At 38.8% G+C, this 18,630-nt stretch overlaps 2 protein-coding genes across 4 annotated transcripts in view; both read right to left on the reverse strand.

Annotated features, from left to right (window-relative positions):
* agbl4 (AGBL carboxypeptidase 4) overlaps window positions 1-18,630 on the reverse strand; it is a 361,271-nt gene that overhangs the window by 70,247 nt on the left and 272,394 nt on the right. The gene's annotated exons all lie outside the window — the stretch shown is intronic.
* bend5 (BEN domain containing 5) overlaps window positions 3,095-18,630 on the reverse strand; it is a 28,788-nt gene continuing 13,252 nt past the window's right edge. For all 3 annotated transcript variants that reach the window (XM_061738215.1, XM_061738214.1, XM_061738213.1), the window contains 2 exons: window positions 9,125-9,338; window positions 3,095-8,929 (listed from right to left, as the gene is read on the reverse strand). In XM_061738215.1, coding sequence (XP_061594199.1) covers window positions 8,733-8,929; window positions 9,125-9,338 — 411 coding nt within the window. In that variant the 3' untranslated portion in view covers window positions 3,095-8,732. The remainder of the gene's footprint in view (window positions 8,930-9,124; window positions 9,339-18,630) is intronic.

Raw genomic sequence — 18,630 nt, forward strand, 5'->3', positions numbered from 1 at the left:
TATTTCAGAAGTCTTTAAAGTTATGGCCCTTAACAGTAACTGTGGAGCTGAATGCATGCAGTGATACATTTCCCTCACTAACTCGTGGATGATTTTTGTGCATCTGTAAACGGTAACACAACTGTTGCTAGCTTTCATGAGTGAAATCACACTGTTGACATCCTACACCCGTCATCAAGGAGGTGAGCAGATTGTATCAGACACAGATTGATTGTCCTTGAAATCCAACAAAATTGCTTAGCTTGTAACAAGCTTTATTTCCTACATTAAATTATCATTAAAATGCTATTAGCGCAATTAGTTGATTTCCATTTTAAACAACAGCTCTACAGTGAGAGAGGGCAGGGCACGATGTGAGGAGGACAGCGAGGCAAAGAGAGTAAGAAAAAATTATGGCCGAATAAAAAAAAAAGAAAAAAAAAAGAGAAAGAAAGATGATGTATGAGGAGGGGTGAGGTGAGTCAGGGAGGCTACATGAGAGCAGTGGGAGATGAATATTAAGCAGCTGCAGTGATTAGGGTGGTGCTGTGGAGTGGCACTGTGACACTGACATTGGCTGCCATTGGCGGTCCCCGCCACGCCGATTCACTGGAACCAGCTTCATTTGAGCCATAATTAGCTAACTGTTAGGAGAATGAAAAATTCATCATCGCTTTGAATCTTGTTAATTGGGGGAGCCATCTGCATTAATAGAGGCCATTTGGATGCTCGTGTTTAAGTATGCGTGTGTGTACGTATACATACGTAAGTACAGACGCGTGCGCATGGTTGTCTGTGCTGTTGGAGAGCACGGCTCTGCTATCACATTCTGTAAGAGCTGACGGACTAAAAAACCTGAGAGTTTTTAATCACTGAAGCAGCAACATAAGCATCTCAACAGTGATAAGGACCTCTGCATTTCGCTAGCAGCGGAGAAGAATTTAGCAGCTACAGTCAAGACTCACCAGCATATCTTATTCAGCCGAGCGATAATGTGTTAACATGCAGCTGGACTGGGGAAAGGACGGTGGATTACTGATGTTTGTGAAAACCAGCAGCAGAGTTTATCAACCACAATGTCCCTTTTTAAAAGAGCACTGCACTATAAAACGATATTTTATATTAAGATGCATGCTCTATACTGTAAATGATTGCAATAAACTGATTAAAATGGCAAACAAATCTAAGACAGGAGGCAACAGTCTTCCCTCTACAATCCTAATATATACTAGATCCAGGTAGAAATGTCTGAGTGTAGTTGCTTCACATCTGAAATGTCTTCAATAATGAGAAGATTTTTCACAGGACAAAAACCAGAGGATGACCTAAACTAGTCTTTTTTTTTTTAAACAATTTAAAAAAAATACAAAACATATTACAGCAAATATTTCTAAATAAATACAAAAAACAACTTTGTTTGCAGCAGGTAAAGAAGCAGTCATATTTACCAAAATAAATCTAAAAGTGTCATTAAAAGTGGTCCATTACGGTGCTGCTTTGTGCGCTGCGGCTGCACGACATGCAAAAGGTGAAGGATATGATTTAAACGGTGTTCCATGCAGCTCTATAAAAGAGGTGTATATGACAACATTTGCAATCTTGCATGTGTGTGCGTGTGTGACAAAGATATAACACATCTCCTTGTATACTGCAGTGTGTGAGGGGGACACGGTGTTTATGCGACAGACAGCCGGGCTGCAGAGCCCAGCCCAGTCTGGACCAGCCCAGCCCGACCCAGCTGGCACTAATCCATCATCGCCACTACTGAATCATCGCCCTGTCAATAAATGCAGGCGGCAATGCATTACAGACATGTAGCAAGCTTTAGCGATAATGACATTGAGAAGTCCCCTTGGGCTGCTGGAAAAGCTTGGACGCACGGCACTCTTGCTTACAGAGGCAATAATATATGGAAATGCATCAGCGTTCAAGAACAGGGAGAGGGGTTGGGGTGAGGGGCCTAGCAATGCCCAGACTGTTTATAAGGAAAGCTACTTCATCAGTTTGCAAAGTGGACTCATCCAATTCAACGATGAGCTTCATTTTTAGATTTGAGCCTCTGCAAACAAACTATGTTACAAGCAATCGGATATGTCAACACCCCATTTCAGCCTTATCTTGTTCTAATGCAGCTCAGCAGATACGGACTATGGTTCGGACAGGGGACGTGTTTTAAAATTAATAAATAAAAGAGCGCTGCCAATCAACAAGGCGCAGCGTGGCGTGGGCGGAAGTCAGCAGCGTGAGAACTGAGCGGACACAAAACAGTTAGGTGTACAATTAATCCATCACCTTCACACAAACACATTTACAAGCAAAGAGTTATAAAAGCAACATATCTGGTGAAAGAGCGGATGTGCTCGCAGGGCTATAGTGCTCTGAGAGAAGCAACAACAGCTTATCTGCCTGTGCCTGTGTGGACATCTGTCTGTCTTAATGGTGTCAGACTCCCGAGTGACATGTTGTAAAAGTTAATCCCTGCTTCTGTGTGACAATCTTAAACTCTAATTTCACTTTCTGAATTTAAATTAAAACTTTACTGGGTTTGCTGTGGCTGAGAAATTTACATTAGCCTGGGGTCATTAAGGTTTTATGAAACCCATTCAGCACACGCTGCCACCTTTTTGAAAATGGAAAAAGAAAAAAGGAAACACTTTTGACTTCAACTACGTGGTATTCCAGAGTAACAATAACACCTTAAAGGCCTGAAATAGGTTTGAGCGGCCAGTTATTGGAAAGATTTAACCCTGATTTAATTGAGTTTGAAAGTATACAGATTGCATAATTGAAAATCAAACTACTTATTACGGAGAAGACCTTTTGAAAATTTGCCAGTGAGCACAGAACATGGCCATCTGAACCGCAGACGGGTTTAAAAAGCTGCTGCTGGAGGTTCTTTCTTCATACTAGATGGCACCAACACAGATCCAAAAGGTTAAAAATCAAATCACTTCATTTTGTTCTGCATAGCACATGAAAGAGGAATTACAGGAGTGACAGAGTAAAAACAGATATTCCAGCTAGATTGGTGGCTTCGAATGATTATCAACCGCCAGAAAAGATCCTGAAGCAGGAAATGACACACACAAAAAACACACCAGAGGTTTGTGCTGATAGAATAAAAGTTTTGATTTATTTCAGTTTATATATACATTAAACAGGTGTTCCTGAATGCAGCAAGAGAAAAAACACAGAACAAGATGCTAAGCGTCAAAAAGCTCGCATAGCAGAGGTGTGGCCGGTTTAGCGAAGACATGTACACTCTCTATAGCATATATTTGTTAATGTAGGGTCTGCCTCTGGGAGGCCAACCTGGGGTGAGGGAGTGTTTACTGCAATAGTCTTGAGTTCTTTTCACATTATCGTACCAACTGGAAATACTACGTACAGTAAAAACCCTGTCTGTCCCTGATGATAACTGCAATGCATTAATAACTACAGATAGGTACACCAAGCAGCCCTGTATAGCTCAGATTAATTTAACGCAGACTTTAAAATGTTGTAAGAGTTCTGTTTGGATTTGTCATATCGCTGTTGTCCCCATCTGACTCAATCTCTAGGCTGTGCAGACACATTCATCTCTCTCCTTCTGTCCGTCTCTGTGGCTGGCCCTCCACTCAAACACTGACGTGGTACCAGGTTAGTAGCTCAACGCCTGCATAGGATCTAAACTTGACCCACACAGGACCAGAGTAAGCTGTAAGGATGGCTTAAGTGCGTCTCTGCAACCAGCTGTTTGGGCTACACACAGTAGAGGCGCCATGATATAGTGTATCTTCACAAACAACTGAAGAAAAAAAAAAAAAGCAACACTGAAAATCATCCCTCAGAAACATTTTGGCGCAGAAAATATTCCACTGGTGTTAGTGAACGGGGTAAAAGGAAATAAAGGAACATGTAATGCACTTCTTGCAGAGACTAGTTGTGTTAACACTGAAGATCTGAATCCTCTGAGCAGTGAGGGACAAAAAGATTGAACAGTGAGACGTGGATCAGCTGTTCCCACATACAACACTAGACAGCCGTCGTGACTTTACCTGAAAAACTCAGGGATCTCCGTGTTTTTGAGATATTGTAAAAACCACTTCACATGGGTATAGCTTTTCACCTAAAACTGAGACTGTCAGGAAAATCTCTCATCAATAAAACAAGCTCGACTCACGCAGAACATGGCTTTGCTGAGGACCTCTGCTACTCTGACACACGCTGGCCTCTCAGACTATTTCCTGTGAACAACCTGGGATCTGGCATGCAACCAGTAAGCAGTTCGTCCTTAAGATTTAACGAGCTAATAATCAGGTACTATTTTTGATGGTTACCTGATCTAAAAAGGAAGAAAAGACACACAAAAAAAGCATATTTCTGAAAATACACTGCAAAAATGGGAAATGACAACAGGTGCTAGAAGATGCATCCGCTTAAAACCAGCAACTTCTGAGGTACTTCTGAAACTCACAGCTGAAGATATAATCACTATCTACAATATTTGGATGGATAGCATATAGTTGATACAGATATAGCAGGGTCGTCGGCCTTGCACAACATTTTGGCTTAGAATTTGATTAGCTGAGTGGATAGTGGCGGTTAACACACCTGACTACAAGAACCGTATGACAATAAAAACATAGAAAAACAGCACCATTTGAGGTCAGATAGATCAGTTTTTGAACTGTTTGCTGGTAGCACCGTCAACCAGAAGAAATCTCAGAATGCAATACACACAGAACACAACCAGCGATCAACTGCACAACATAGCAAAGAGCAAAGATATAGAATCAGAAACAACCCCTCACAGAGAAACCCCCTTACAGCAGCATTTTTAAGCAGGTAATAAAACAGATTTTTCCTAAGAATGATATTTGAATATTGAGGTGTTTTACTAGTTTTATATGCTGTACATGTTTAGAGTAACCAGTTATACCTTTTTCCTATAGATATATATTTTAATTTTTTTGTTTTTAATTTACACACGTAAGTTTACAGTCACTGACAAACAAACACCAGAGTAACAATGAGGTAGGACGGTGAAGTCAGATGAAGTAGAGCCGGTTTGTGGATTGTATACAAAGTTACAGATACCTTAATAAAAAATATAGGCATATTTTCCTCTGTTTTTTTTTTCTTTCCTCATTTTGAAGGATTTTTAATATTGTATCTGAGGCTCAAAAAGTAATGTGTCATGGTATACATTTAACTTTGCAAACTGCACGACGGAGCCATTTATCTCGATCCAGAGAGAAGCGAAAGACGGATCACTTTTCACTGAATCAAACTGTCAAAAAGCAACAAAAAAGCTCCCTCATTTTTGAAGCTTTGACGGGTGTTCACAGCATAAGCCATAACACCAAGCGAGGACAGCTTTCGCTATTATCTTGATACATGTGCATCTATAAATGTAATCCGTATAAATGTCAGGAGAGTAAGAAACTAAAGGTAACACAGAAAGAGGATCAGAGCCAGCGAGTGGATGCTTTCTGACTGCAGCGACAGAAGTGTGGCCGGGGTCCTGGATGGACCGGTGTCACAGAGCCAAATAACCGGCAAGATCCATCAATTATTATGCCAGGCTGTGTATTAGGTATGATAATAGTATGTTTTTAAAATTCACATGTGTCTTCTGCAAGTGACTTTGATAAAGATTGGCCTCGCCATCACAGATTAAACTAAATCTGGGTTAAAAACATACAGCACTTTCTTTCACCCACCAAAGATGGTTTTCGTTAAAGGATTAGGCTTAATCGTGCTCTGTTCAGCCAGCCTCTCAAACCAAGTTACCATTTTAGATGATGTAATAGCACTATAAATACTCTTTCTGTAAGCATTGTCGCAACCACACCCCCTTTTGGCAACAAACAACACACAAACAAACGCACAACAATGTGTCAGAATATCAGCAAGGATGCTTTGCACAGCAGAAAGATTTCTCTTTTTTTCCCTCCTATTAAAAAAAATATCAAACATTTTCAAAACACCCCCCCAAAGAAAAAAGGGATAAAATAAACAAAAAGCTGAAGGGGCACCAGAAAAGATAAAAAAAAGTCAAGAGTTTGGAGAGAGATTTGTGTGGGCCTTTTTTCTGTGCAAACCTCGTCTGTGTCCACCTTTTTTTTTTTTTCCCTAAACTAGACGTCATCGTTATGGTGCTCACAATTTGTAAAAACGCACATTGAGAAGTGATACCTATACATTGCCAGCATCTGAACACATTACGTGAAAGCACAAATTCCAGTCAGCTTATACATTTCATTTGTAAAGTGTTTAAAGTGGTGAATATGTTTTTGCACTGAAGAGTCATATGTTGTTGATCAATCTAACCAGTAAACTACTTCTTGTCCAGGTCGCTGCAGCAGAAATCTAAATTCCAGCTTTAATATAATTTAACCTACATAAATGTGTCTTTTAATAGCCAAAACACATCTTTGAAAAAGGTTACTTTTACAGTAAATATTAAATTTATGAAGCATATAATGGAGAATTGGCATGTCAGGGGCATATCTGACTTTAAGAGAAAATAATAATTCAATAGCGCATTTTTGCCCGGATTTAAAAAATAAAATAAAAATGTTCTAAGGTGCTCACAAAAAATGCAGACTGTTATGCCTTAATCTACGAAGACAATGAAAAAAAGACAAATACCACAAGTACATTTCTTTAACATTGAACAAAATTGCAGAGAAGTTTAAAGTGCATCAATGTAAATGATTTGTGTTGATCGTTACTGCATCTTAACTGCTCGAGCGCAACATTTAACAATACAGATATTCATCCAACTATGCTGGATCATAAAGTAGGTAGATCCTAAGTGAGGTTTATCAGAGATCACGTGTTGTGACTTCAAAGTATGGGCTCTTTTAATGTTAGTTATTTCAGGAAAGCCTTCTCTCTTGTTCCACTCAAATCACTTTGGCTACGAAGGAGGTGCTTTTTCATCTGTTTGTAGACCCCACTGATCAATATTTGGATGCGATGTTAAGCTTAAAGCCAATAATTCCTATGGGGAAAAAAAAAACGACAACACAGAAACACAAAGTACTGACAGATAACATGGAATAACAATATCAATTAGCTAAATCAAAACTTGATCAGAACCTTGAAACTTTGAAGAGACTACAAACATAAATATCCATGTTTGGTGACAAAATAAAAAGATAGATATGTTTATGTACACTAAACTATCTGCATTAACATAGCTTAACAAAAGGCTGATCTGAACATTTGAAATATCAAAAACCAAGATGGACAAAAAGATAAAGAGGAAAATAAGTAAAGACAAACAGGAATCTAGAGTGTGAAGAGTCAAAAGGCTTGATGGGGAAGCTCTGCAGCAGATTCACAGTTAGCCACAGCTAGGTCACAGTTTGAGATTTCAATCTGCAGCATTTTGTTCCAGCCTGAACACAGCCACATGAACCATTTTGGATCAAAACAGCATAGCAGGAAATTAAAAGAACAAAAAAAAACCAAAAAACAAACAAACAAAAAAAACTGAAGAGAAGGTGGGCATTATAAAAGTTCTGATGGCATATCTCGGAGGAAATTGTCACTGGACCAACCGTACTTTCTTCCCCAGCTGTGTGGCTTAAACAAGAGGGAGTTATTGTGGGGTTCAGCAGGGCCGGACAACCTTGACGGAGAACCAGTGCAGCAGACAGCTTTACCCACATTTGACATTGCTTCCACAAGAAGATGACCTGGCTTGCGGAGAGCGGTGCTCCAATTTTCACCTGGGCATTAGTCCGGTACAACAAAACGGTGCAAACCACACAGATTATTGTACCTGATCACCTCTTACATTCTCACAGCAAAGTGCAGGTGAAGCGTCATCTCTTCAGCTTACTAAACATTTACAATCACAGCTTACTAAAAAAAACTTAGGAACATTCTCGTCCCTACTGATTGCCAAATCCATATTAAGGCCTTCCATGGCATCCAAATGCCTGTACCATAACAACAGTCCTGTTTTCTTAGACATGTTTGATCAAGAGCAAAACAGAAATATCATCATCAAATCTTCCTTGTGCTCATGCAATGATGGCAAATTACATTAATATTATTATTATTATTATCATTCTTGACAGCACTGGAGTCAGTTTCTCTAGTAAATCTCTAAGCCCTATTCCTTTAAGGTTATATGTTAAGGGAGTCGAAGGAAAACAGACACTCAAAATTAATCTCTTGCAGCAACAGACTGCAAAATGAAATATGGCTGTCACTAATTAAGACTTGTGCATTTGAGACCCTGATGTCCCACTCTATGCATTAAGTGCCGATACTAAAATGACCAGTAATTACTGGAAAGTCACCAACACGACAGTCACACATCTAAAAACTACTTTAAACTATCATCATCATCTGTCCAGCAACAAAAGACTAAACCTGCAGAAATAACAGCTTACTTTTTAAAAGTTCAATGATTCAAAATGATGTTCTGACACAGAACAATAAATTAATAGTCAAATCTAATTTATCTTTTTGACACACATGCACACATCTCAGTACCAATGCCAGCTCATATCAAACTATTTCAGACGTTTAGTCTCTAATTGGTGGGTAAAGCTGTCTGTCAGCCAATCAGAAAACTGTGGTGCGGAGGTGGGAATGGACCGGTTTGTTTTAATGTTTCACAGAATGTTATCTAATATTAAAAAAAAAAAAAAAAGAAGCGTTCACAACCTCCCCAACTAACCATACCAAGTCCCCTCAGTATCCTGTGGACCACACGGGGCAGAAGGCGCTGGCATGACGGCTGATCATTATATCCCATCGTAGGTGAAATTCTCCATCTTGACCGTCTGTCTGATGAGCAGCTTGGACTCTCGCCGCTCCTCATTCTTGATGGACTTGTTGATGTCCATTATCTTTTCACAAATGTATTTGTTCACTTTGGACAATCTCTGCGTTATTTCTGCACTGTCGGCTGTCTCTTGAGACACTCTGTCATAGAGACATTCTGGAAAGGAAGACAATGCCACTTGTCAAATTACATAGACTTAAAAACTGTCTTATGTTTCATGTCTACAACATATAGTTTTATGATAATTTTTTTTTCTGTTTGTTTGCTTTGTTCTTTGTAACTACCGTATTCCATATTAAGTTATCATTTCTTTCACAAATTAAATTTGATAAGATCTAGGTTTAGTCTTACCTCTGACAATTTTCAGCTTGCTGGGTGATAGTGGAGGTTTGGGAAGGGCATCTTTCTTCTTTTTAGTGGCGACTCCTGTGACACTGCGATTTTTGAGTGTTTCCGTGCCCCAGATCATCACAGCAAGGTTCTTTGTGAACTTGGAATCTCCCTGGGTTCGCTGTAGCTGGTGCCACTTCTCCTCTTCCACCCAAATCCCACCTCCAAGATGTACCTATAGAGGCAACATAGGCTTTTAATGAAATTGGCCAAACATTTTAAAGTTTGCGTCAACAGTTACAATATTAAAGCTGCATGCAGCTTTGGTCGGGCCCTCGCTACCACCCCCGAGGTGCCACCACATTCTTGGTCAATATCACTATAAACCACCTTTGGTGTTCCCATCAAAATCACCTATTCATGAAATAACAAAATTCTGAGGTGCTAGTATAAATGACCAAACATCTGCACACAGAAGTGTGATTACAAAGCTCTTGATGTGGATTTCCACCAGTTTATATCATTTTCTTTCATTCGGTGTACCTTTTTTTGTCATATCTTTCATGCTGCTCCGCTAAATTCAGTGAATGCAGAAAGTGGATAAAGTCCACAACATTAAAATACTTTTTATATTTTCTCATTTTTCTTCACGTTTGTCAATAAAACTAGTAACTTTGATCAACTTGATTATTCCATTTTTGTAATAATTTTAAACATTTTGTCAGTGTCCCTGAAACTGCTGTCCACCCTGTAGTTACGGGGTAATTGACCATTTCACAGATCAACTGATGTAATTAGTAACATCAACACAATTGTGTCTTGGGTTGGGTTAACTGCCGCAAATACATCAAATTCTACCTTATTTTATAGTCACCTTTAATACTAACTCACATTTCTAGCTTTTCCCATTAAACTCACACTCTCCCTTATTTCTGAGAGGCTTCATCAACTTTATTTTCTCAGTTTTACATGTCTGATCATTTTAAGAAGTAGTGCACATGTAATAATTGCGGTAAATGCTTCCTTTCACAACAAGGTGGCCCTATGACCATGACCAAATATGAGCATATGGACCTCCTCGGGTGGGGGGGCGGGTTCTGATCACATACAGAAAATCTGAGGTCTCTTAGACAAATTGTAATACAAAGTAGGGCTGGGGATCGATTCAAATGTCAAGAATCTATTCGATTCCGATTCTTAAGATTCAGAATCGATTATCACGATTTGATTCGATATGAATTTGGGTTAGTGTTATTAAAACTGTTTTTTGAGCTGTTGCATGAATTATATGACTGTGTAGTTATGCAACATATTAATACTAGTATTATATTGAGATTCAACAGCAAGTATTGGCAGCTAATGATGCAATGAGGACCAATCACCTCCCAGAATGCTGATAGAACTGCTTTTAGAAACATCGTGTGGGGCAGAATTATCAAACAGATCCAGGGCAGCCAACAGAGGTTGGGGTATATGAAATCTTTATTTTTTCCCCACATTCCCGTTTTTATTTTTTCCATTTTCTTTCAGTTTTTCAGTTTTTAATTTCTGAGAATTTGGTTTTTAACATTTTATGCAAATGTAACTTCAAGACAGTATATAAAGTAATGAAATATAAACAATGTATGCCATTATAACTGAAAACTTTAATGTTTCCATACTTTTAAACATATTTAAAAGGAACCCTGGTTATTAAAACTTGTAGTCCCTAATTAGCCACAATTGTTCTCTTATACTAAAATATGTTGTTAGAAACACAGAAAATAATCGAATTGCTTTAAAAATCTACAATGTTTATCACATATTTTGACGGCGCCATGTTCTACCTGCGCAATGCATTCTGGGGGCGATGACGTAGAACGGTGGCTCTGGGAAGATAAGCCGCGTTAGTTTACCTGCGACAGGTATCTAAAACATAGATGAGCAGCATCTCCCGGCCGTGGAGGCTGACGAGGGAGCCCATAAGACGTCTCGGTTCAGGCAAACTGGATCAAAGTTCTCGTGTGCTGTGATGCACGGGAGATCTGCAAAAATTATCAAAGTCGTGCGCATCTGACCAGAGCATTAGGCTACGGCGTCAACGGCTACGGCGTCAACGGCGTAGCCTACGGCGTAGGCTATGGCGTAGGCTACGCCGTAGCCGTGGCTCTAGAGCCTGCAGCGCACCGCCATCCGCTCTCCGCCCTCGCCGGGATGGAGACGCCGGTGGGCAGGATCCACATTTGGGTGGGCATAGCCCACCCCTGCCCCCCCCCCTAAAACCGGCCTCGGGGCTGTGTCCACCGTTTGATGACAGACCAGAGGCTGAGGGGACTGGCCCGGGACTTTGACGAAACGGGAGGCGCAGACTTCGCGTCAAATAGGCAAGAACATCTTTATTTAATTTAATGACGCCAGATCTGGCTGGGGTTTTTATTGTAGCATCGGCTATCTGCTAGTTGAAACGTGTGGTCGGTTAGTCTATCTGAGTTTTATGGTGTTTTTATAGTTGATGCTTTGTGGTGCTGTACTTTTTTTTTTTTTTTTTTACTTTTTTGTAGGTGCGCCGTCACCTTAATGTTTAGCTGTGTTTTGATCTGTGTTTCTGGTGCGCCGTCACCTGTTTAGCTGTGTTTTCATCTGTTTCTGGGTGTCAAAACAGTGGACGGGGGCTAGCAGGTGCCACCGTCTGACGTCACTACCCAGAATGCATTGCTGTGTAAACAACAATGGCGACCTACGAGTTAAATTATATTTTCAAATTTTATAAAAACGAAGACATCAAAAAGGTTTTTTATATCACATTGTTATAATTGATACCAACATTTATCTTTTAAGACCTACATGTCTTAATAGCCAGGGTTCCCGCTAGTTATTCTGGTGTCCAACAAAACATTCCTTTTTTGGGCATAAACAAAAAAATACCAAAAGTTATTTGTATTAAATAAATAACTCAAATAGGCCTTTCAATATCCATTTAAAGTGCAAAAAAAGAATGAAATTGCAACAGTTCATGCAGTAAACAAATAATTTTAGCTTGTCTAATTTATTCTTTCACCACACACAGCTTGCCATGAAGCCCCAGAAACCAAACAAGCTTTAATAAATATAGATAATATGATCTTCATTGAACTAATATAACATTTGGAAATTTAGGCTGAAATATCCAAAGAGTGAACACTGGTCGTGTACGGGTGGGCGTCGTCCTAAGTATTACAGTGCTGGTGTTTTCAGAGCTGGAATGCAAATTTATACACCAAATTTGGATCAAATAACGTATGGCTGGGTTATGGCCCTTGACACAGTCTGGGCCCCAAAAATGATATAGCAGCCCCTGCTTCTCTCTACTGATTGAAAACAGCAAATCCTTGTATAATGGTTAAAAAATTCATCAAAATGTAACCCGTTTACTGAAAGGTATGCCACTCCTGCTCTTGTTCATTGACTGCGGCCAACTTCTTTCTGAGGCACTTCAGTTTGTCAATTAGTTTTGTGTCTTGCAAAGTAGCAATCTGTCATTTAGTAGCCAGTTGCAGATTACCGTTTTGTAATAAGCTGAGTTATGACGTCCATGGCTCTGAAAATAAGGGACATCCTCATCATGTCTTCAACAAACCCCGCCCACGACCTGCCACCTGCATCAGCTCTGTTTACGTTAGTCCTGACTAGGGCTGCAACTAACGACTATGTTAATAGTCGACTAGTCACCGACTATTGAAACGATTAGTCGACTAATCGGATAATTAGTAATTTTTTCTTAAATTTAGTATGTCACTTTAATTATGTGGCAAATGATAATAAACACGAGAAAGATGGGTACTTCAATGAAAAATACAGGACTGTCTCAGAATATTTGAATATTGTGATAAAGTCCTTTTTCTTTTTGTCCTATTTTCTGTAATGCAAAAATGTCATACATTCTGGATTCATTACAAATCAACTGAAATATTGCAAGCCTTTTATTATTTTAATATTGCTGATCATGGCTTACAGCTTAAGAAAACTCAAATATCCTATCTAAAAAAATTAGAATATTCTGGAAATCTTAAACTGTAAGCCATAATCAGCAATATTAAAATAATAAAAGGTTTGCAATATTTCAGTTGATTTGTAATGAATCCAGAATGTATGACATTTTTGTTTTTTTAATTGCATTACAGAAAATAAAGAAATAAAGAACACAATATTCTAATTTTCTGAGACAGTCCTGTAGATATTTTATTCAACGTTGCCGCTATTCATACACAAAAATAATAAAATGTCCTATTTAAAACCAAGGACAGGCAGTGATCAGTCAGACATAAATCCATGAATGAATAAACATCTATCCATTATTTTTCATTTTTTAAGGACAGGCAAATGTGTTATATAAAAAATAAAATAAAACGTCTCATATTTTTTCTGTATCAAGTGGGTGAAATCGGTTCTGGATGGCAGGACATGATCTGGGTTGAACTGGTGTTGTTGAAACCCGTCACCCAGACCCGACCTGCTTTCTCTTCAAATGCTTGTGCATTACCAACGTGCTCCCGTGATAAGCAAGGTCTGCTTTGCAAACCTGGCAAGTCATCTTTTTATTTACCGTATCGAGGCTAAAAGGCTCCAAAACTTTAGAAGTTTTGTTACATGCAGCGGCTCTACAGGACGGGACGCCGTCATTCTGTTTACCCGCTACCGCTCGGCAGAGACGCTATCGCGCATGCGCGACTCTCGGCAGAGAACGTATTGAAGTGAGATGCCTCACTCCGTTGGAAAAACACGTCTGGCGACTATTGTCGACAATGGAATTCATTGTCGACAATTTTGATTATCGATTTTTGTCGACGACGTCGACGAATCGTTGCAGCCCTAGTCCTGACCAGCAATTAAGTGCACCCTCAGAGACGAGTTATTCGTGGTGGCAACTCAACATGCCCCCCCGTGTTACTCGATGTAAAAAGGAGAGGCAGCATGCTAGATTTAGGTTTTAAATGCAGGGTATCCGCCAATGTATAAGGGGCTAATTTGTGCTACTAGAAATATATTTCTTGTCAATCACAAACACATGTTCACATCACAGTCCTGACACCTCCAGTGTCTCTTTCCACATTTGATCCATCTGCATATACAGTTTTAAAACTTGTATCTGTATCTTTTACCCTTAAAGTTTTTCTCTTCCTAAGCAACCAAATGCTGTGCTTGCCATATCATTTTATTTCATTAGTTCATATGGTAGGTTTTCCTACCAATGTGCTTTCCCAAGAAACATTTTGTTTTCACATTTATTCCATGATGGCATGAGCAGGTGCTGCACACAACCACGAATCCATGCACACGCGTGGATAATTAATCACCAAAAGCTCATTATTCTGTATCAAATGTATACTTAAACGCAATTGACACAAGATTATAAGAAACCAGTCTAGCGCTTTTCTCTCTTCCACTCATCAAAAGGCTAGATAAACCAGATTTTATTTATATTTAAGAAGCTGCAATTGGAGAATTTTGACTTTATTCTTTTTTAAATCGATAAGTCGATAATCAAAATAGTTCCAGGGTTCCCACTCTTTACCTGAAATTATTTTCAGGGAAAGTGTGAAATACTGGATAAAGCGCAGCCCATTGAAGATTACCTGTTAACTGTAATTAGCTCCCGCTCTGCTGAAACCAGAGTTGCATCCACTGCACACAGCCAATTCAGTAAACAACATGACCACTACAGGCTTTTCTTTGCCTGTCACTCAACACAGGACAGGGAGGAGCTTGTGGCCGCAGGAGAGACAAACTTCACATCTCTGACCAATACAAACAACACTTTTCAACTTTCAGTCGCTAGTTTTGTCTCTAAGTGTTTAGTTCTTAACAGCGTCTGAAAAGTCGCTAAATCTAGCTACAGTCAACTGGAAGCACGGGGTTGGAGAAGTGCTCTAAGCAGAAGAGGAAATTTGATTGGCTGGGAGCGTCACATGGGGCTCTGCGCCAGCTGGAAGCAGAGAAGCGCTTCTATTCCATGGCGCAGCCTTAATGTTGCCGTGACCAGGTTGCAGGATACATGGGAACCATGAGTTGGTGATTAATTCAATAACAAATTAGTTATTGATTAGTTGATTAATCGTTGAATCTCTATTCTATATCAATAACAAAACACATTTATTACATAATTCACACTTAAACCAACAACTTGTTTTTCTATTATAGATTGTCTTTTACTTGTACGTTCTTCTGAGCTACAACCAGCCTGGGATGACCCCGATATGACCCTGATATAGCCCCAAATATGACCTACTGTATATCAACAGTTGGGATATCCACTCGTAGTTTTATGTTTAACAATATAGCAACCAATAGAGATGCACCGATCGACCGGCAACCGATCGCAATCAACGGATAGTGCCCCATCGGTAGGGGTGGGCAAAAAATATCGATATGGCAATATATCGCGATACTTTTCCAGACGATTCAATATCGATATTAAAAATTTGAATATCGATTTTTTTTTTTTTTTTTTATATTTTTTATCCCCGATTTTTTTCCCATTATATCACCCAGTGCTCCTACCTAAGTGACAGTCCTGGGCATTGCCACTCTCTACCAACCCTGGGAGGGCCCTGCACTGAGCTCAGGTTTTATTTCACGTTTTATTTCATTTTATAATTTATTTTTATAAATTAATAATAAAATATAAGGACAGGCAACACAATTGCCTGTCCTTGAAAAATGAAAAATAATGGACAGAGGTTTATTTATTTATGAATTTATATCTATACTGACTGATCACTGTGCCTGTCCTTGGTTTTAGTACCCATCTTTCTTGTGTTTATTATCATTTGCCACATAATTAAAGCAACCTCATAATAAATTTAATGTTAATTTCATATGATGTAAATAATATGAAAAACATATACAAATAAGTTGTAACTTTAGCTTGTATAGTTATAATAAAACATTGTTTTGACTCAGTTTGTCCCATGAATTGTCACTATAATCTGATGAACGTGCAACTTGGATTTTAAGATCCATCACTATCATCTGATGTACATGTATACAACTTGGATTTTAAGATGTGTAATGCATTTTTAAATTTTTCGGTGAACTATGTAGAATATAATAATCGGGATATCGCATAATCGGGATATTGCAATGTGTATCGTATCGTGGCTCAAGTATCGTGATGCGTATCGTATCGCGATGTCCTTCCCAATACCCACCCCTACCTATCGGTTTTGATAGGAGTTTTCAAAATAGTTCAAAGCAGGCCGATCCGATGACGTTTACATCAACAAACTGCAGCGAGGGCGTGCGTTCCCACATCTCAGACCTGGGTCTCTTAAGGGGGCGTGGCCGTCTCTACAAAGTATCAACACCGAAAATGGCACGAACCTGACATTGGAAAGTTTCTCACATAAAGGAGTATATTGACTTTTCAAAGTTGGCTGCCGCCGAGGCAGAGAAAGAAAAGGAGCGTGCAGCAACGCCACTAACTCAGCTGAACGTAACAGAGACCTATAACCGACAGCAGCAACAGCAAGAAAAATAAAGAACTTACGATTAGATCATACGGTAAGGGAATTCATATGCCTTGACATCAGCGTTTTTTTGTTTTTAGAAGACATTAGATTTAAATGCCTCGTTAGCTGCTTGGATCCGCATTACACACTAAATATTTCACTGATGAATGCCTGCCGGAGTTATACTCAACTATATACAGTCGCATCAAAAACTGTATACAGGATGACAAGATCTTGTTTCGAGTTTCGTGGGTCACACACGGTGGATGCTATCATTAAAGCTTTTGCAAAGCTTTCATAATTCATTTTAAGATTGCATTCCTTTTTCAACAGGAAAACTAAGGTTTATTTTAAGGTTTATATTAAGTTTACAACTCATATCAGCTCTAAGAGAGTGAAATGTCTACTGTTGTCTGTGTTGGTGCACATGTTGTGTTGCTTAAGCTTAAAGGAGACCTATTATGGCATCTAATACCTATTTTAAACAGGCCTTGAATGTCTTAAATACAAGCTTTTGATTTTTTTTGCTAAATAAATTAGAAAAATTCAGCCTCTGAGCCATGTCTTCAGCATCTCATTCTCTAACCTCATTATCTATGCAGGATTCTGAGTGGGCGGGAGAATATGATAATGAGGCTCTGTGCTGATTGGCTGCCTGAATGACGCGTAGAAAATGGCGGAAGCTCCGGCCAGCGGAGCTGTTGTTGTTCCGGCCAGAGTTAGTTGTGGGCGTGGTTTTACGCATCGGAGGCCAACCTATGTAAATCGCTCCCGTCGTTACGAACCGACGGGAGCAGAATCTGAACGAAGCCACATCACACTGGACGGCTCATCCGGGCGGCTGTACAGACACTGCAGAATTTGGTTGCTTTCCTCCTTCTCTGAGTTGGCAGGCTGAGGGGAGACCACTTTATATATGTTAAAGCAAGAAAAAACTTGTTTTTCATAATAGGTTTCCTTTAAGCCAGTAAGCTACACTTACTCTCTGTAAGCAGAGTCTAAATTGTCTCTAAAAGTCTCTAGAGTAGGGTTGTCACGATACCAAATTTCTGTTTCGATACCGATACCAATATGTGTTTCGATACTTTTCGATACTTTTTGTAAAAAGGTGGAACACTCTCAAATGTCAATATTTTCCTTTATTTTAAAGCAGACTTTGGGAACAATAACAACAATGAATATAATGAATAATTGGCATGGGATATTAAAATGTTCCAAACCTTTAGAACAGTGTGATCAAGTAAAATAAAGCAATGCCATTCAAATTAAAGTCACCATATTAAATAAAATACTGTAGCAGCAAAAACTCCTGCTTCTGAGTGGGTGGTGTCACCCTCTCTGAGCCAGGAGCACTAGACTTCTGTAATTGGGGGAGGGAGGTGGTACAGTATTTTAATTAACATGGTCATTTTAATTTACATGCCATTGCTTTATTTTACTTGTTCTCATTGTTCAAAAGGTTTGTGTTTTGAAACTATAGGCCACATGAAACATTAAATGGGCATAACTAGAAAAATAAATTGAGGCTCATCCTATCATCTACAGGACTGTCTCAGAAAATTAGAATATTGTGATTTTCTGTAATGCAATTACAAAAACAAAAATGTCATACATACTGGATTCAATACAAATCAACTGAATAATGCAAGCCTTTTATTATTTTAATATTGCTGATCATGGCTTACACCTTAAGAAAACTCAAATATCCTATCTCAAAAAATTTGAATATTCTGGGAATCTTAATCTTAAACTGTAAGCCATAATCAGTAATATTAAAATAATAAAAGGCTTGCAATATTTCAGTTGATTTGTAATAAATCCAGAATATATGACATTTTTGTTTTTTAAATTGCATTACAGAAAATAAAGAACTTCATCACAATATTCTAATTTTCTGAGACAGTCCTTTAGGATAGGATTAGATATTGTAGGCAAATGGAATGTTTTACAAAAGTGTTTTAATAATATTAATTCATATAATTCATAGCCTTAATGGTTTATAATATATATGAAACATTAAATAATATTAAAATATAAAAAATATATTAAAGTTATATTCTA

Source organism: Cololabis saira, chromosome 13, assembly GCF_033807715.1.
Source record: "Cololabis saira isolate AMF1-May2022 chromosome 13, fColSai1.1, whole genome shotgun sequence".
Classification (NCBI taxonomy): Eukaryota; Metazoa; Chordata; class Actinopteri; order Beloniformes; family Belonidae; genus Cololabis; species Cololabis saira.